Source organism: Drosophila sulfurigaster, chromosome 2L, assembly GCF_023558435.1.
Source record: "Drosophila sulfurigaster albostrigata strain 15112-1811.04 chromosome 2L, ASM2355843v2, whole genome shotgun sequence".
Lineage (NCBI taxonomy): Eukaryota > Metazoa > Arthropoda > Insecta > Diptera > Drosophilidae > Drosophila > Drosophila sulfurigaster.
The window spans coordinates 29,017,308-29,037,617 of NC_084881.1; the positions used below are offsets into that span (position 1 = coordinate 29,017,308).

At 37.2% G+C, this 20,310-nt stretch overlaps 2 protein-coding genes across 7 annotated transcripts in view; one reads left to right on the top strand and one right to left on the bottom strand.

The window, feature by feature from the left end:
• LOC133835162 (protein spire) overlaps nucleotides 1–16,479 on the top strand; it is a 59,192-nt gene extending 42,713 nt beyond the window's left edge. For 2 of the 6 annotated variants that reach the window (XM_062265064.1, XM_062265066.1), the window contains 10 exons: nucleotides 3,643–3,773; nucleotides 3,877–3,988; nucleotides 4,074–4,206; nucleotides 9,639–9,715; nucleotides 9,792–9,981; nucleotides 12,047–12,190; nucleotides 13,608–13,759; nucleotides 13,828–14,427; nucleotides 15,695–16,026; nucleotides 16,087–16,479. In XM_062265064.1, the coding sequence (XP_062121048.1) occupies nucleotides 3,643–3,773; nucleotides 3,877–3,988; nucleotides 4,074–4,206; nucleotides 9,639–9,715; nucleotides 9,792–9,981; nucleotides 12,047–12,190; nucleotides 13,608–13,759; nucleotides 13,828–14,427; nucleotides 15,695–16,026; nucleotides 16,087–16,309 (2,094 nt within the window). In that variant the 3' untranslated portion in view covers nucleotides 16,310–16,479. Of the gene's footprint in view, nucleotides 1–3,642; nucleotides 3,774–3,876; nucleotides 3,989–4,073; nucleotides 4,207–6,450; nucleotides 7,313–9,162; nucleotides 9,408–9,638; nucleotides 9,716–9,791; nucleotides 9,982–11,526; nucleotides 11,729–12,046; nucleotides 12,191–13,607; nucleotides 13,760–13,827; nucleotides 14,428–15,694; nucleotides 16,027–16,086 lie in introns of those variants that run through there. The other 4 variants (XM_062265065.1, XM_062265067.1, XM_062265068.1 and 1 more) reach the window with 4 other exon arrangements.
• Nucleotides 16,480–18,453: 1,974 nt separating this feature from the next.
• On the bottom strand, nucleotides 18,454–20,146 carry LOC133835167 (la protein homolog). Its single transcript, XM_062265075.1, has 2 exons — nucleotides 19,016–20,146; nucleotides 18,454–18,957 (listed from the first exon to the last, which is right to left on the bottom strand). The coding sequence occupies exons 1-2, from the start codon at nucleotides 20,033–20,035 to the stop codon at nucleotides 18,763–18,765; spliced, it is 1,215 nt and encodes a 404-aa protein (XP_062121059.1). The 5' UTR covers nucleotides 20,036–20,146; the 3' UTR covers nucleotides 18,454–18,762.
• Between the last annotated feature and the right edge of the window lie 164 nt (nucleotides 20,147–20,310).

Genomic DNA, 20,310 nt, shown 5'->3' on the forward strand with positions numbered 1-20,310 from the left:
ACTGTTTATATTATATATGAGTAAAGTCAGCGTATTTTTTATCAACTTCTCGGTAGCCAAACAGCCTTCAGAATGTCAAACAATGGAAGAGTGTCTTCTTCTCTCTCCCAAAAAGAAACACCATTGTAGACCGGAACGAACCCACGCGATATGGAAGAAACGCAACGGTTTTCGGATCTGCTGTTGCTATTTTCTTTTTCTCATTTTCGTTTCTTTTTTTTTTTTTTGATTGTTGCCCTGATTTTTTGGATAGAGCTTTACGCCGGAATTGCTCGAATTCTTTTGTGTTTCTTCATTACTTTTGCTTCTTTTATTTAGAGTTTTTTCTTTTTTTATCTCGCTTCATGCTTTGTTGCTCTTGATCTGGCGGGGGGTAACCCAACAACTGAGTTCTAGTTAGTTGGCATTGCTTATTTCGGAGGGAGTACGTGCTTTCGGGATGGCTGCACTCCAATGTCTGCCAAGCATTGTCAGCACCTAATTTTGATTAAGTTTCTTAGTTAGAATGTGCTTTAAAATGCAAGCATTAGCATTTAAATGTTCTAATGTCGAAATTCTACTAAAAATCAGATTTTTATATTTGAAATATATTTATTGAAAAAGCTTTTGGTTCTGTTTTGTAAGTTTTGGATAAGAAAGTACATGAAAGCATGCCCAGGAAATGCATTTTAATTCATAATGTAGGAATTCGATTTCCTGCCTTTAAATAATTTCTAAATACACAAGAATAATAAATAAATATTTTGAATACTATTAATTAATAAGAAATCAGATTACATAATATTAAGCTCAAATAACAAGCAAGCTTTGATAATTAGAAAGCACATGAAAGCTTGTCTGAAAAACTTTAGTTAGTTGCTCCCTTTTGTATTGTATTGAATCGAGATATTTGTTACATTATCTTCTCCTTTTTTCATTCTTATTTGGTAAAGTTTTGTAAAATCGAAATATTTGTTAAACTGAAAGCACATGAAAGCTTGCGATTATCTTTAAGTTGAGCAATCAACCTAAAGGCTCAGCTAAGTAGCTGCAATTGGCCACTTTGCTACATCGTCTTGCCCTTTTTAGTGGTTTTATTAAGTGACTGCGGACTATGTCTATCCCTCTCTCTCTCTCTCTCTCCCACTTTTTTCCCTATCTCTCTTTCCCTACTCCCCTGCATATTTACCGTACCCTAAGCACTGCTATCCATGCATATCCAAGCAAAACATTAACTGCATTTCCCTAGACAAGAGGCCTACATGTGTTTCGCTTTGCTGCCTGCCATGATGATGATAATTATGACGACGATCATCAACATCGGCAACATCATCATCAGCATGTTTCAACTTGATTATGAGGTATGCAAAACACACGTTGTTGCCCCAAAAATACGAAAAAACAGCGACTGAAACTGAAATAGAAAAACACACACAAAAAAAAGGCAAATAAAGAAAAGTGAGTTTTGTGCTACGCACATGTGCGATAATTCATGCAACATGCCACGGCAAGCTTAACAACAACAACAGCAACAACTGGCAACTGGCAACAAACTGTTGCAAGCGCTTCCGGAAGCTGCCACACGTTTGCTTATGATGCGCAGTAGTTGTTGCCAATTGTTGTTGCATTTATTGAAGCGCAACATCTTCGGCAACATTTGTCGGCAGTTGTTGTTTTTGTTGTTCGTGTCGATTATGCGATTGTGTCAAAAGAGAAACATGTGCCACACGCTGTCGCCTCCCACCTTTGTGGCTGATCTTCGCCCTCTCTCCCTTTAGGCGACTGTTGCTGTTGCATGCATGTTTAATGAGCTGCCTCCAAATTTATTGCCGCAAATTGATGCAGTTGTTGACAGGAACAGGAAAAGCAACGACTGATGAAAAGTGAAAATGCGAATAACTGTTACATCTAGTTAACCAGCATCCTCCCCTCGCTTGTCACTCTCCCCTCGCCACTCTCCAATTTCGTTGCCATTGTGTGCTAAATACGCTTCCTGTCGATCACACATTACTCATACGCACTGTTTAACCCGCCAACTGCAATTGCCGCAAGTGTCGCACGTTATGTGCAGCGTTTGCTTCGTCGTCTCTCATTAATTGAATTCATATTCATTCGTTACGGCTTAAAAAGTGAAAACTAATTGAGCTGCAAAACCAGCTTCAAGTTGCAACTTGCAACTGCAACATCGATTTACTGCCGCTGCTCAGCTGATTAAAGTGAACGGTGAATGCGGCACAAAACTACCTCTAGTTAGTTAGTCTCACTAAATCCAAGTACTGGATATACTATTGTCTAACTCCCTCTCTTCACCCCGCCTTCTACTTCCAAACTCAGCACGAACTGGAGTTGTGGAGAACGTTGCAAGTACTATAAACTATGTCTTTTTGCACAACTTGAACAACTGCATGTCTTCTCTCAAGCATTTGCAATGCATGCTCCACAATTTGCTTAAAATGCATTCATGTTGCCTCTTTAAATTTTATTACCTCAATTAAATTAAATTAGCTGCTACTAAGTGCTGAAATCAATCACTCGAAACTAAGTTAAAACTAGTGTTGAATAATGAAAAGTAATAAATAAAAGCTGAAATCTATCAGTCGAAACTCAGTAAAAACTTGAGTAGTAAAGAATGTTGAATCAATCAATGTCAATCAATCGAAACTATCTTAAAACTTAAATACTGAAAAGAATAGTTCACAACTTTGGCTTAATTTAAAAACCTTTTCAAGTGGCTTACTAAAACTTAAATTAACGCAAATTATTGCCAGTAAATCACAATTCATTAAGATTTGTGTCAAGCTCTAGAATGCATTTTATCGCTTGAATAAAAGTCGTGAAAAGCAATTACTAGGTCAATTAAATTTTAAGTGTTCTATAGTAAAAGCTGACAGCATTGAAAGTATAGAGAATAAAGCAAAAGTTAAGGAGCAAAATAATCTAGTAAATAAATTCGATTAGTTTATGCAATTTTGAATTTTTTACATTCTAATTCGAAACTTAGATAAAGAATAAATAATTTAGAAGCACTTTTACTGAAGTCTTTATACCCGCTGCCCATTGGGTAGAAGGGTAATAATATAATATATAATTAGACTCAGTGCCTGCAGGAAATATATGTACCACGGATATAAAGTCGTATCCGATCAAATAAAAATTGTAGAAGTTATTTAAGCAATAGTTTTGTATGGATCTTAGTTGTGTTGGTTGACAATCTGGTATATTTTACCAGAATGTAGTACTTTGTTTATTAATATACCAAATATAGCATTTAATATATTTTCAGTATTTTTTGGTATATTTGGTATATTTTTAAATTAATATTTTACTTGTTTATTGTTAAAAAAAAAATTGACAACAATGAATGTAAAGAAACTAAAGCAAAAGTTGAGGAACAAATAAATTTAGTAAATAAATTTGATAAGTTTATGTTATTTTGGACTTCTTTCTAATTCGAGACTTCATCATTTGATAAAAAACAATTCATTTAGAAGCGCTTCTACTGCAGTCTTTATTGTTTATATTGTAGTTGAACTTTTGTAACTTATTTTTCTATATTATGATTGCACTTTTATAAAATAAAAGATTTCTAGCTTTATATTTATTCCCCCATCTGAGACACAATCTAATCTGTAATGATGTATTTGTTTTCTCTCTCGTTTGCAGGCACGCTTTTGGGTGCAGGTAATCGATGAGCTGCGACGTGGAGTGCGACTGAAGAAGCGCAATTACGAGCGCACGCCCATCGAATACGAGCTGACGCCCTACGAGATACTCATGGGCGACATACGAGCCAAGTGAGTGTTGTGGAGAAAAACCGCAAATCGAGATTTCTCTTTCTACAAAACAATGTTTCTAATTCCCTCTGTGATTTTTCCCCATTCTCGTTGGCAACCGCAGAAAGTATCAATTGCGCAAGGTGATGGTGAATGGAGATATTCCGCCTCGTGTCAAGAAGGATGCCCATGCGATGATCTTGGACTTCATCAGGTCGAGGCCACCATTGAAAAAGGTGTGTGTGTGTTTGTGTGTGTTCCCCATTCCCAATTCTCATTACTCTCTCTATTCACCTCAATCTTTCTCTCTCCATCTTCTAGGCCGCTGATCGTCAGTTGGGTCCGCCGTTGAAGCTGATTCCCTCACCGCGTGAACAGTTGATGGAATCGATACGCAAGGGCAAGGAACTGAAGCAAATAACACCGCCAAAATCGCCAAATCTCAGGCAGAAAAGTAGGTGCAATTTTAATATTCCCTTGAAATGATTTCTCCCCTAGTTTTCAACTTGAGATTTTTAGTACTTTTCGATCAGAACAAATCGTAAAATTCCCCTGTTTTGTTTTCCACTTTTTACACGTTCGACTAGTTCCAAATTTTAACAGAAAAAATTCACAAAAAAATAGTGTTGACACTTAAAAAAGTAAATATGCATTTGGTACAATACACAGAGTATACACTAAATAAATATATAGAAGAAAGTATGAAAGTATGCTAATAACGGGTTCAGGATTTAATGATAGGATCAAAGTTGCCGAACATCAAATATTTGGGAAAGAAAGAGTGAATAATTCAATGGAACATCCAATTTATTAGAAAGAAAAAGTAAATAATTCAATGGATGTGCCATCATTATCATTTATGAAAGATTATTCAGAGTTCAAAAGGGGTTACAGATAAGATTATTTGGGTTTTTAAAGTAAGAGAAGTTTTAGCTTATTCGCTTAGTGTACCAGGGTTGCCATACTCTCTTAGGAGTGTTTAAATAATTAATTAAATTCAAAGATTTTAAGAAATATTCTTATTTATTTCATTTGTATTAGTATGTATATTAGGGAATCTCAGCTTTAAAGATATATAATTTAGAAAACATATTTCCAAGAATAAGCGAGGATTTAGGGCTGTCTAGATAGGGTTGTCTAGATAGGCAATTCTTTTAATAGAATAGTAATTAAGGGTTGTCTGGAAAGGCAATAATTTAAAAAGAGTTGCAATCATTCTCTAAGAAAAGTGTTAAAGAAACATATATTTTAAATTACTATATATCTTATTTACATTGGATTGAGATTATATAGTATATTTACTATTCCGTATATAGTTTGTTATAACGGTTATCACGAGGTTATATATTTACTATTCCATATGTAGGTTTGCTATATCTTATAACTATAGGGATACCAAAAGTTTACCTACTTATTATCTTATTACTAAAGGGGTTAACTAGAGTTTACATAGATACGTAATTCCCCCTTTTCTATGCCCAATTCGCAAACAACTTATTGACTTAGGGTTGCCAAGAGCTTGTTTAGTAGCTATTCTATGTGTGGCTTACAAGCATTTTTATTGGCTTTGGGTGTGCTACCTTCTGTCTGGGCAGGATTGTCATCATGCTTTTCCAAAATTTTAAATGCCAGCTGCTCATAAATTGTTGTCATCCACATGCGGCGGCCTGTCAGCTTGCCGCAAAAGAGAAGAAATAAAAAGAAGTAGAAAAAAAACTTGTTAGCTGCGAACAAAAGTTTTCACTGCACTTGTCGGTGCCCCATTGTACGCCCCAGTCCGTTGCACCTCCCCCCTCTCCCCCTCTAGCCATGGCATCACATTGCCTTGCCTGTCGTCTGTCTGTCTATTTGTCTGGCTGCCTGTCTGTCTGTGTTTGTGTTTGTTTGGCCAATTGCCGTTGCCGGCATGCGCATGCCAGCATAGATCAAAAACGGCAACAATTTCCAATCGTTGCTGTTGCTGAAGGAAGCGTGCAAAATTGTGACACACAAAGATAGCGACGACGGCACGACAACCACAACGATGCAGCCATCGCTGATGATGATGATGATAATGATGATGCCTGATAATAATGATGACAACGACTCTCTGGCGCTATGTTTGTTTGTCTGCTGTGGGTTATATTTATTTGCCAGACAGACAGAATACAGTATTTGCCAAGTGTTCGATTTAAAAAAAAAAAGTGTTGCATACGCACGTGCGCTGACTGTAAATTCAAATTTACATGTAGAGCCTAAAAGTATGCAGTGAATTCTTTAAATATTCACTCGGCCGCATGACTAAGCACAGCGTAAACAAACCGATTCGAATAACCGTTAGAAACAGTTTAAAAAGTGTCATTCACTTTCATTAGCTTGCGTTGTAAAGTTTATCAATTATCGTGCTTACGCACTTGCCGACTCTCTCTCTTTCTCTCTGTCTCCCTCGCGACGTCATCAAAAGCGGCTTCTCGCAAACGCAAACTCGTGACGTAAGAAAAGCAACAACAGCAGCGAATGCAAATGCTTTAAATGTCAGAAACCAAAACAAAGCGTGCGCTCTCTTTAAAGCGCGCTCTCTCTCTCTTTCGACGTCGCTCTCTTTAGCGCAACGCATGCGCAGAGCGCAGCAAAGCTTTTGAGCTTGAGCCCATGTGTGTGTGCAGAAGCAGAGACGAAATGTCGTCTCGACAGTTTTGCGTTAAGCTTCTGCGGTGTCGCTTCGGTGTTGTTGTGGCTGTGCTGCGGCGAGAGAGACGCGACGCGTGGCGCGAGTGAAAATGAAAACGACCCGATTAACAAACTGTTTTCAAAGCACACACACAAAGTATTGAACGCACAATCAATCAGTCAATAACTCAACCGTCGTCGCAGTCGCAGCACAACCCCCAAAAAGAACAACAACAAAGGGAATAGTTGTAATAATAAAAAGGAACACACGACACAACTGTCAACGACTGGCAAACAATACAAGCGCGCGGGGGCGGGGGAGGGTTGCTTTTGGCTACGGATCGATAGCTTGAATGCAACCGTGCAAAAGTGAAAAATACACAGCAGAAAGAGAGAGAGAAAGGGAGAGGGAGTGTGAGTGAAGTAAAGTGATTCCCTTAGTGTAAAGTGTCCTCTGGAAAGTGGAGCAACAGCGCCGGAGGACTGGGGCAATGCTTGCCTAGAAAAACGAAAGAAAGAAAAAGAAAAAGCTAAGAAGAAGGAAAACTCAACTCAAATGGATGCCAAACAATTGACGACGCCCAGTGGCAAACGCACAACAGCCGCCTCAGTGTTCAAGTCGCATCATCATCCGCATTCACATCCACATCATGTTGTACGCAACGCGGACATTGTTGATGTTGCAAGCGATGCGTCGCTTTACTGCGGCAGTGAAACAGAACCCGACGCCGAAGACGATGCAACAGCAACAACAACAACGCCACAGCAATCGCCAATGCAATCGCAATCACAATCGCAGCCACAGCCAACGCCACGTGCTGCGCCGCGTGTTGCAAGTGCAACAGCAACGGCAACCGCTGCTGTCAATCCGCCAACACCAAAGCCCCGTCAGGCTGTCAAGTCATCAAAAGGTAGCATGAAGAAACAAAAAAACTTGTTATCCGATCCGAATTTGCTTTGACCTGCTTTCAATTTGTGTGCAACACCGAGGGGAGGGGAGGGCGAGGGGTGTGTGCGGTGCATTTAAGGAGCAAACTTTGCATGCCACAACACACTCAGCTTGCACCTTGTGGCAGCAACACTTCACAGCTCGCATTGCAAGTTTCTTAACTAAAAAACCTTGAAGGTGCATTTGGCTCTTTAGGAAAATTCACTGCTCAGTGAAGTGTGGCAACTAAGAAGAAGAAAGGGTTGGAGTCGCCTCCCAAGTGTAATGGATCCTTGGTCAGAACTGCTAATTGCAGGCTCTAAACTTGGCCAAAAGTTAGCTGTTCCATATAGTTAATGGCCATTTGTTTGAGGGTTTTCTATGCTGGGCAATTAAGATTGTTAAAATTGGATTAAACCAGTTTTTAGGAAGGAATTTGGATATTGATTTCATTATTAAAGTAATTTAAGATTGGAAATTGAGCTAAATTTCTGATTATAGCTTAACTTAAATTTATTAGCTTAGACGTCTGATGTTCTAACTCGGGATTCTTAATTTACAAACACTAAAAATTTTACTTATAATATGCCTTCGCCTTTAGCTCCAATAAATTCTCATGAAAATTTGCCATGCTTTAGACTAATGTTCTTAGTTTTAAGAATTTGTTCCTAAAGTAGTCTTATTTCAAAAACATTGTTTTTAAGAAAAATGCCGTTGATCTTTTTTTCCAGTGCATATTTTCAATTCCAAGAATAATACATTCAAATTCTTGTAATCTTTTAAATCTTTTCCCTATTTACTTATGATTTTAGCACATATTGAAATTCAATGGATTTAAATTATATTAGTTAAACCTTTTTGCATTTTCTATAGTTTCTAACATTTATTCAAACCACCTTTAAACCTCCGATCCTTAAGGATGCCTTTAGGCACTCATCATATGATTTGTATTATTTGAAAAACGAGAGGTTTTTAAGTCATTTGAGTTATAGTTGTCAGTTGGCAATAATCATATATCAAATGTCATATGTATATGGACAACTGACAAATATAATTCTATTAAAAAGCTTTTCGTTTTTTCAGATAAAACAAATTAAATGATGAGTGTCTCAAGAAAACTCTAAAAACTCTGGGAATTAGAGAATTTAAGAGTCTGCGATTTTTTCCTCAATTTTCTTTAAGACATTTACTGTGTTCCTATATTTGGTATTGTATTAGATAATTCACTATTAGCTTAGCTTTAAGATTGGCAATTTCAAGAGTGATAAATTGACTTTTTCTAGCTGTCAAATAATTCACATTATTCACATTCATTTGAATAGTTCGATATGTCAAAAGTTCCCATTAAAGTCCTTCTTTCAAATGCGTGCATGCAAATGTTGTGGGATTTGTCTAGACAGCGTCTAGTTCTTAGAACGTTTATGACTTTTATTTTAAAAAGTTGTGTCCGCTTCTTAGAAATTCCCCCAAATTAAACTCACCTCTTTAGACTAAAACTGAATACTTAACGAAGTCCAAAAAAAAAGAGCGCTGCTTCAGCATTCTTTAGTAAATATTTTTAGCTATAATAAATGTGGTCTAGACTGTTTTGCATACCCTGTACATTAGGCGAAAAGGGTATATAGAAAGAATGTGTTATAGATTAAAAAATGTGTTTAAATAACTTTGATGAACTAGGGAAATAAATTCAACTCAATTTAAAAGCGCAGTTTAAAGTCGAGTTTGCAGCTTTTTAGTCACAGCTCTCACTCGCTAAGCATAAGCATAATAATAATAATAATAATATTTCTGGGGACGGGTGTATAACTTAATAATGCCGTGTCGGCATCGCAGCGATAATCCAAAGTGTGACCCCACATGAAGTGCGACGACGACGACGACGACAAGAAACATGCTCTTCGGGTTAATTTCCCAAGCACTTTTTACGAGCATTGCGCAAGTGAAGATGAAGTGAGGAGAAGAGGCAGCCAGAGAGGAGGGAGGGGGAAGAAACATGTAGAACTATTAAATGCGTTAAGTTAATGTTAACGGTTTTGTTGAGGCACTAAAAACAAACAACAAAAAGAAAAGAAAAGAAACTGAAGCCGACGATGACAACGTAAAATTCGCTCGACTGTCTAATTGCAAAATGAGTATACGCCCGGTGGGACAGCGAAGGAGAGTGTGGAGAGGGGAGTGAGTTATGCAACTGGCAATTCGCATGTAATCTAATCAAAAGCTGCACTCACAATAGAACCGGCTTTTCCCATAGAAGAGTTTCCCATACGATCAAAAGTTATCTCATTTCATTTCTTTCTGTCTTCTTCAAGTGCTTCCAAATTCAACAAATCCAACATTGTCGCGCTCCAGACAGCGGCTCATCAAAGTGGATTTCTCCAAGTTGCAGGTAAGTTGCCTCAGAGTGTGTGGCATGCAACTAATTAACTGATCAACTCAATGAATCTTTTTCAACCTCTAAATAGGACGACGAGCATTTCTTTGATGAATCGAGCATAAGCAGCGCAGCTTCCACAGCCGCAGCTGCGGCTCATCTCGCTGAGTTGCATCGCTACTCACAGCCCAAGATGCCACCATATCCCATCGGAGGCTACATGCTCGGCAGCCAGACGAGGCACGATTCCCCGGCGACTCTAATGCGACCGAGACGCACAAGTAAGTATCTGAGAAATGCGATATTAGCTACGATATTGTTTGGTAGAGTGCACAAGGCATGAAGGAACACGTTCTGGGCAACTCTAGGGTCTAGGGTTGCCACTCGAGTACTTACTCAAGCAGAGAAAAAGAGTGTCACCAAACTGAACTCGATCCGAATAGGTGTTAAGCAAACACGTATCTTAAAGATACTCTCGAATTTCACACAATACTTATAGATAGATAGATGGATTATACAACTTATAATAGGTATTATTAGGTTGAAAGATTCATTTGACAACTGAAGAGCAAGGAATAGCTTAGATATCTTAAATATACTCTTGAGTTTCACACAATACTTATTGAAATAGATTATATAACTCATAATACTTTTTGTAATAGATTATACTACTTATAGAAGGTATTATTTGGATGAAAGATTCATTCGACAACTGAACGGCAAGCAAAAACTTAGATATCTTAAAGATACTTTTGAATTTCACACAATACTTATGGATAGATAGATAGATTATACTACTTATTATTTAGACGATAGATTTATACAACGTCTAAGCAACAACATGCAATAGATTAGATATCTTAAAGATACTCTCGAGTTTCACACAATACTTATTGAAATACATTGTATAACTTATAATACTTATTGTAATAGATTATACTACTTATAAAAGGTATTATTAAGTTAATAGATTTATACAACAACTGAATAGCAAGCCAGAGCATTATTAGGTTGATAATTGATACCATTCGCAAGATGCTTTCTCATGCTTGATAATGATGCTTTTTGTTAGAGGCAGCTTCATTGATACTCAATAGTTATTTTGTTGAACTAGTTTTGAGTTGACCATGAAATACATAAAGGGAATTTTAAGCGCTTCTTTGTTTGCCATAAATTAATCAACTAAGTGTGAAAAAGTATTAAATACAGCAAAGCAACAAAATAGGTCCAATAATTTGATATATAAAAGACTTTGTATTATTTTGATTATTATATGCGATAAAAGTATATCGATAAAAATAGATCGCATAACATATTGAAAATATTCCACAGCCTCTTTTGTATATCAAATTATTGACCTATTTTTAAGCTTTGTTAAAACAAACAATTTAAGTTCATTGATAGCAAAAAGTCTTTTGTTTTCGTGCTAACTTTACTGAATAATTTATTCAAGAAATGTGCATAATATTAAATCAGTTCTTTTGCATTTTCTTAAAAAACAGTTTCAGAAATATGAAGATAAAATTGAATATAGAAAATAATATAAAAATATACAAGAAATTAGAATTCTTCTTCCAATGAATAGAGTTTAATATAGAATTGAGTATTCCCCTGAATTTGAGAGCTGTTCCAGCATACGATTTCTCTGCAATTTCGCGTCTCCTGCTTACTTTGTGCACTTGCTTCGCTCGGCTCTTTGATTGCACTTTAAACTAAGTATTATTTTATGCCTTAATCTATGATGTGGTTTTTGTTTATTTAATTTTAATTTATAACGTTTTTATTTCTTACTTTTTCCACCCTTCCCCCTCTAAAAAAAATCAAAGGTATTTGATCGTTTTTAATTATTAATTACTGATCTGAACACACAAAAAAACAAACAATAACTAATTAATATAAACTTAAAAAGACGAAAAATATGTATTATATTATGCCAAAACACGCACTAAGAACAAATTGATTGAGTGGAAAGCAAATTGGTGTGGTTATGGAAGCACACACACACACACAATTACACACAGACACACACACACAACAAGAAAAAAGTTTAATCTCGAAATATTTGTAAAAAAGAAAATACAAAGCAAGAAAACTAAATTAATGGAAACGAAGAGAAAAGCAAAAGCAATTTATAATTTAACTAACAAAACACTTTTGGTTATTGTGCTTTAATTCAATTATATAATATTATTTTATATTATATATATTCAATATATATTTTTCAACGAAATACGCTTATAACAAACAACAACAAAAAAAAAACGAAACAAATCGCGACAACGAAACGAAACGAAACTTTTCAAACGCTGCCTAAAACTATGCAACACTATTTTTAATGCTGGGCAGAAGAAGAGCTGCAAACGCAATCACAGCAGCAGCCACCGCCTCCTCATGCCCCGCTCCCGCAACAGCAATCACAGCAAGAGCAACAGCATGCACAAGCCTTGACTAAGGACGAATATCACAGATTCTTCGATAATGCGCTGGAATGTAAATATCTCCATATATAGAAAATGATTTCCATACTCTGAATGAAATGTGACAAAAATGTCCTTTGCTTTTTCTTCTGCTTGCCTCCACTCACACATTTCTGTTAGCAATTTGTTGCTCGAGTAAACATCAATTCATCATTCAGTAAACAAGCATTATGTGTAATTTTCGTATTGAAAATGTCCTTTCAAATATCATTCTCATAAAGCGCTGACAAACGTTTTTAATCGAAAGTTGAACTCACTAAACTAAACTTTGTACATAACCAAAATCATATTTGCATAATTAAAATATAAAACACTATATTTTCACTATAAACTATATAGAATAATATAAACGGATATCTAATAATATATAATTTATAAAAATATATAATACACATATATAAATAATTATAGAAAATCGCAATCAACTACATTTCAAACCACATTTCCAAACGTGTTTTAAAGTTTCTTTGAACACTTTTTTTAATAATTGCATTAACAAACAAATATCTATAACTAATTAAAATAATTGACTGAACATAAATTTGTATATAACGAAAAGCAGGATTGTTCATAATCACCATCAACTGTAAGGAATATCATAAACGAATATCTGATATAGAAATATCATTCAATAACATTTCAAACACATTTTCCAAACGTAACGTAACGTTATTTTGAACACCTTTCTTAGAAATTGAATTAACAACTTATATCTGTGAATAACTAAATAAAATAAATATATTGATTAAATATAAATATAATATCTATAAATAACTGAAAACTAAACTAAATTGATGAAATATAATATTGTATGTAATGAAAGCAAGATTGCTCTTATTCATACAATAAACTATTCAAATTACACATAAACATTAATCTTAAATAGCTAAGTATTTTAAATTGCTGATAAAAGCAAAATAAACAAATAGACTCATAAATGAAATTTCATGAATCATAAATGAATTTAAATTATAACGTTTAATAAACAAATCGACGCATAAAAGTAATTTCATAAAACGAATTTGATTCAAAACACCATTATAAAGTTCACCTAATACCTGAAATTTGATTCAAAGCATCATAATAAAGTTATCTAATACCTGTTGCTAACTAAAATTTCAAAGTATCCTTAAACAACATCTTAAACTCGTAAATAGTTGAAACACTTATCGATTAATTGAATTCCTTTTCGATTATTAATCAGTTCTTTCACGTCGCCTGCTTGCTGTACGCTTTAGTGAATGCCTTGTTATCGTTATCGTTATCGATTGTCCCACTTGCAATGTGTACTCAATCATACACATCACACACATACACATATATAACGCATATGCCATGTTGACTGTACTGCATAAATAGAATCGCAAATTAATGAACCCCACATCCGCTCTGCCTTTTTTCTCTTTTTTCCCTCTCTTTCCGCCTCTCAGCTTATGACCTTGCCACGCAGTGCGAGTCGCGACGCGGCTCCTCGAGACGCCACACCATTGTGGGATGCCAGAGCAACCTGGACGAGGCGCACTCGATGCCCCCGACGCGTCCCGAGTCTCGTCAATCGACGGATGACGTCAACAACAAGGAGGTAAGCAATCGTAATTGTGCACTTTGTTCAACGTGATGACGCAGCTAACAAATCAATTTCATCCACAGTTGAAGAGCACTCCAGAGATGCCTCAGTCGCAGTCGCAATCGCAGACTCAACCTCAACTCAGTGGCAACAACGAGGTAACAGCGTCAACGTCGCATTCAACATCCTCGCTTGGCCCATGGAACAAGTCCTTCATGGACAAACAGACCTGGATGGAACGTGGTGATGATCGTCTGTCCGTCACCCTGGCCGAGATCATTCACATACGTTCCGTCATGACCAAAGCCGAGCTGGAGGGCCTGCCCATGGACGTGCGCGTCAAGGAGGATGTTGAAAAGCGTCGCGTCTGCTTCCTCTGCCTCCGCACACGCTTCTCCTTCCTCGGCCCCTGGGGCATTCAGTGCAAACTCTGCCAGCGCACCGTCTGCGCCAAGTGCTACACCAAGATGCGCATTCCCTCGGAGCATTTCCGCAATGTGCCCCTCGTCTTGATCTCACCCTCGCTGCTCTCCAGCCCCGCCAGCTCGAGCACGCCTTCGCCATCGCATCATCATGCACATCAGGCGCATCAGCTGCACTCCGCCTCGACGGGCAACATCATGGACGATCAGTTCCCCAAGTCGCTCATCGAGCGACTGCTGCGCTCCGAGTCAGATCGTAAGGTGAGTTTGAAGGAAGGGATTACTATTAGGGAACTACGAGAATTTAATATTCAGTATAATAGGTATTAAATCAAATTCGAGATACTTTTGTGTTAGGGTTTTACGAGAATTGAATATTATTTAATACAATAGGTGTTAGTTCAAATTCAAGAAACGCTTTAAAATTTGTTTTATGCAATTCATAACAAGCAAGATAGCTACAGTCGAGTGTATTCGACTGTGAGATCCTCACTACCTAAGAATAAAGAATGAGAGTGTGCGGTATTAGTCTTCAAATATACCATTCTAATATACTGCAAAAATACTATAAATATACCGAAGGTTGTAATTGGTATATTAATGTACTACCAATATTATATATTTGATATATTAATGTATCAGAAATATACCGAATATTTTAGTATTTTTGTGGTATTTTATTGGTATATTTTTAATATAATACAATCAGAACATACCAAAGGCTATAACTGGTAATGTACTAGCGATGTACCGAATATAGCCTTTGATATATTTTAGTATATTTGTAGTATTTAAATTTAGTATATTTAAAAAATAATGCATTTAAATACAAAATATTCCAGATTGTCAAAGGTTATAATTGGTATATTAATGTACTACCAATATTATATATTTGGTATATTTCTAATTTTTGTGGTATAAATATACCACATATATTTTTTGTATTATTGTGGTATATTTTGAAAAGGTTATAATTGGTATATTAATATACTAGCGATGTATCGAATATATCCTTTGAAATTTATTTTAGTATTTTTGTGGTATTTAAATTTGGTATATTTAAAAAATAATACATTTAAAATATACCATAGCATACAAAATATACCAGATTGTCAGCTATACAAAAGTAATTCGTTATAACTTATACTTTCGACGGACAGACAGACCGTCCGTCATGTCTATATCGTCTCGGCTGTTGAGGTTGATCAATAATATTTACACTTAATGATATTTACACTTTACACTGATCAATAATATTCAGACCTAATGGGGTCGGAGATTCCTTTTGCCGCCTGTTACATACTTTTCCTCCAGGCACAAAGCTATTATACTTTTCTACTGGTTGTGTTTATGATCAGCAATAATTGAAATTCAACTATTTAGAAAGCGTTCTCTTAAAATCTTAAAATTACCATACGAAATTATTCAACGAGATTATATATAACTTTCTTGGGATCACTTAGATCGTTGAGTGTTAAGATTATCTCCAGCTGAATTTCTTATTAATATTCGTATTAATCCTCCACAGACTCGCAGCACAGTGGGCAGCGCTCCGTCGTCGCCCAAGCACCAAAGATCAAACATGAGCACACCAGGGATTAGTGTGGGACCTGGCTCAGCTGCTGCTGCTGCCGCCGCTGCTGCTGCAGCTGCAAGTGGCACTGGACAAGCCGTGGAGGCGTTACACGATCAGGCATCCATGTCTGCCTCCTACTCTTCGGCCATGCGACCGTCGGGAGTGCAACCGAAGCAGCTGCACTACAACAACGCGATGTCCCGCAGCATGGAAGGACCGCGGAGTCTGCCCGTGAACAGTCCGGCGTATCGACCGCTCTCCAACAACAGCACGCTGGAGCGCAAGTAAGTGAAGCTCAAGCAATCCACAATTCACAAAATAAACTGTTTCTATCTCTTATTCAGATCTCGTTTCTCGCGAGGATTTGCGCTGTTCTCGTCGGGCAGCCACTTGGCGCAATCGCAGCAGGATCAAAAGGAGAATCTGCGTGGAGAGCAGGTGACAGTCTGTCACGATTGCCAGGGATTGGTGAACGAGATCACGAGCTCGGTGAAGCAGAAACGCAGCTCGGCTCGCAATCGGACGATACAGAATCTCACGCTGGACCTGACGCCCGTCTGGAAGTAAACCAAAAGATGGACGCCAGGATCTGGTGGAAACTAGGAAAAACGATAAAATGAAAAAACAAAAGAACTAAACTATATACTTAATTATGCATATATATATATTGAATGGACTGTTGTATACATAGCTTAGAGAGACGCAAGAAAAGAGACAGAAATAGAGATAGGGATAGAGAAAGAGACAGACAGACAGATAGGAGAAAAAGGATCGTTAGTCTAGTGTTTAAGTTGAGAGAGACGCCCCAATGCTGTATATTAATTCTTTCGGCTAGAGTTTAGCTTTGAGCATATGCACCCCACCATTACATACATACTACATACATACATACATAGATAGATACACACACACATACATACATACTACATAGTTATAGATCCAACCCACATATATACAAGAGAGATACGTTGTTTGTAATTGTTTAATTTATATGTATAAATGTTGATTAAGTCCACGACCCCCGCCCCCCATCCATCCTTCAATGATATATATGCAATCTATAAGCATCTATCTGGCGATTTATGCCCTCGACTATAGCATGAATCCGATCATGGCTCCGATCACGTTCGTTAAAGTTATACACATACTATAAATAAATAAATGAATTATTAATTTTACATTTAGTTGCAATCGAAGCAGAAACTAGATTCTACTCTACTATAGCTATATAATCTACATTTATATATACATACATACATATACTTACATGCATATATATATTCGTATTCGTAATTGTCTATATATTGAGAAATGGAAAATTTTGATAATTTTATGTTCTTTTTCTTCGTTTTGTTTTTTGTACACGTTTGTTTCCAAATCCGCGTATTATTGTAATTTATATATATATATTATGCATTTAATAATTGTAATTTATGAAGTTCCAGATTATATTTTTTATTGTTTTTAAGTTCAAATTATATTGTATATCATTTAACAAACTCACACACACACACAACAAGAATATATACACACACACACACAAAGAACGAAAATACACAAACCAGCAATAAAAAATTATACAAAAAAAAACTACTAAAATATAAAGAAAACCAAGTCTTCTGTTAACACACACAAAATTGTCGATTTCAACAACAAAATACCTGTTTCCAAAAACAGCAAAAATATAATAATATAAAATGATTTTCATTGGTTTCTGAAATGCCTTCGTACAAAAATGTGCAGCAAAAAAGTAAATGCTTTGATAATAACCTCTTAAAAGTATGCTATGCAAAAGATCAACTGCGACAACTGCTTAATGTGAAGCCCCAAAAGTATGCAGCAAAAATCGGCACCTGTAATGCACATCAGACAAGACCAGAGTAGGCTTTTATTATTTCAGCCCAAAAGTATGCAACAAAAAATTTAGATTTTGTCGCAGTGCAGCACCTCATTCGAAAACAAAAAAGGACATAACTCCTGTGAAGCCTTATAGATTTCAACCGGACTGGTTGCAATCGATTTGTATACTCAATATCTATCGATTGGCATCAAAAAAATATGGGGTCATCTAGGGATCCAACACTTGTAATTTTTCACTCTGACCAAGAGAAATTGGTCAAAATCAAAAATTTCAGGATAATTCGAGAAGTACAAGGACGATTTGAATGTCCTTTGGCAGGATGATAGGCACCATCAATATCTCTCGTTTGACACAGGACTCGCAAGGATCAAACAGGATACGGTCGAGATATACGCTATTTTCTCTATACAAAAATGTCCTTGTAATTTGGCTGTTTGCAGGACATTTGTCCTTTTTGGTATGCCAATCAGTTTGTATTTGTAAGACCTATCCTTGTGCCAAAGGACATCACGATCGTCCTTCAAATGACCGAGATACACCGGATTTTTCAATTTTTTCCAAAATTTTCTATGGGTACCCCTTGAAAAAATTTCAGTAGTAAATTTTTGTAATAAACTTCAAATCTTTGAATGCCGATTGATAGTCCTGCTCACGCTGATTACAAAAAGGTATGTCCTTGCCAGATCCTTGAGGATTTGTCCTAGTTGTGGCTTGAAAACGAATGTCCTTTATCGAAATTTTGCTTTTTTAAGGCATATCCTGTAGTAATATTAAAGGACACCTATTAAGGATCCCAATTGCAGCTATTACAATTGAAAATGAACCAATTTACAAGAAAAGGACATGCAGATTTTTACAAACTGATATTTATTGTTAAGTATTCTCGAAAGCAAATGAAAAACAGAAGTAAAGTAGAATAATTTACGAGTTCCTCTCATATATATATATATAAACTATATACACACCACGGATGCGTGTATGTGATCTCGCTTAATGCTTAATGTTACTACTGGAAAACGAGTAATAGTAGCAATTGAGTCTGTCACAAGGATTGATGTTGGGATTGAATTGAATTGCTTATAGCTAACAACTAGAGCTAACGTTTTTCATTTTGCCAGGATGGTAAGGATTGTGTGGAGGAGTATAGGGCGAGGTGTCGCTACTCTTGGCGCTGTCGCTTGTTGTTTCTGTTGTCGTTGCCACCATGACGCTTGCGACCAAAGCGTTTGTTGTTTCTGCCGCGTGAGAAGTCGCGACGCTTCTTGATGAATTCAATAGCTTTGTCCAGGAACTCCTTCTCCTCCTCCTCGTTGGCCTTTCGCAGCGTCAGCGACACTTCATCGTTGAACTTGAGCTGCAATTGAGATAAAATTAGTGAGCTGCTAAGAATGGCCAAATCATTTGCTTCTTACCTTGGCTTCCTCCACTTTGGCAATGAGTTTCTCGGCAGCATCCGCTTCGGTGAGACGCACGGAGCCCTTGGTGTCGCCCTTATTGAACTCAATATAGGCAATATCAAAGTCTTTGACCTTCTCGAAGGCTTCGCGTATCTCCTCACGCGTTGCGGTATCTGGAGCACCCTCGAACATGACAATCGCATTCTTGGGCAGTTCAATTGCTGGCTCTGGCTTGGCTTCCTTTTTGTTCTTGCGCTTCTCGGTCAATTTGGCGTATTCCTCCTGCTTCTCCTTGAGGTAATCCACCTGCCATTTGCGCAGCAGTTCACGCTCCTTGTAGGCCAACTTCTCCTTCTCGATGAACTCCTTGGCCTGCTCCTTCTTCTCGAATGTGACGAAGATGCTGCCCTTAAACTTGTACGATTTTGTGGGTTTATCGTAGTGCTTGCGCATGGTGACATTGGTCACCTTCTCGAAGCCATTGGCAAAGTCCAGAATCTCGGTCATCTGTGATTCCAATGGGAAACCTTTGGCGTAAGCGGTGCGCTCTTGAATCTCCTTGCGACGCTCCTCATTGTGCTCAGGAATTGGGCGTTCGGGATGGCGACGCAAGCTCTGCTTGTCCTCGCTAACCTCCACCAGGCCGTTATCTGATTTGTTTAGTGCATTCACAATCACTTCGAAGTCTGTGGTGAGCGATGCCAAACGCTTGAATGTGATCAACACCGAGAGCGGCACCCAACCGGCTTCATTCTTTGAGATTTGCTCGCTGAGGAATTTGTCGCGATGCAGATTTGCATCGCCGAAATAATACTCTACTTGCCTTATAATGGCACGCTCCTCTTTGCTGTTCTCCGCATCTCCTTCGCCTTCGGCGGCAGCAGCTGCAGCGGGCTCGTCAGCGCCTCCTTCTTCCTTCTTTGCATCACCATTTTTGCCGGCCTCCTTCACGGTTTCCTCAGCTTCTGTGCTTTTCTCTGCTGCTTTCTGCTCAGCACTAACTTCTGCTGGTGTAGTTTCTGCAACGTCGGCCATTATGCTTTACTTTTCTTAAGTTTTTATTAGTCACAAAAATAAAAATGAAAAATAAAATGTGCTACGACGCAAACACGTGTGCGGCAGGCGGCAATAGTAATAACCGAAGTGACCAGCGATGAAAAAACCATGCGGCAAAAAATAAATACCATAAAATACCATGCTACGTTATTCCATGCAGTACATTTTCGTACTATTGCAAAAAATACTTTCAACAAAAAAAGGTAGTAACGTATTTAAAATACCATTAACGGCCACTATGCTAATTATCGATA

What these genes read in the sequence shown, in the direction of transcription:
- LOC133835167 (XM_062265075.1), bottom strand. Translation starts at nt 20,035, where the DNA reads ATGGCCGACGTTGCAGAAACTACACCAGCAGAAGTTAGTGCTGAGCAG. An exon ending in CCAAAGTGGAGGAAGCCAAG is followed by an intron (nt 18,958 to 19,015) that starts GTAAGAAGCAAA and finishes TCTCAATTGCAG; the next exon opens with CTCAAGTTCAACGATGAAGT.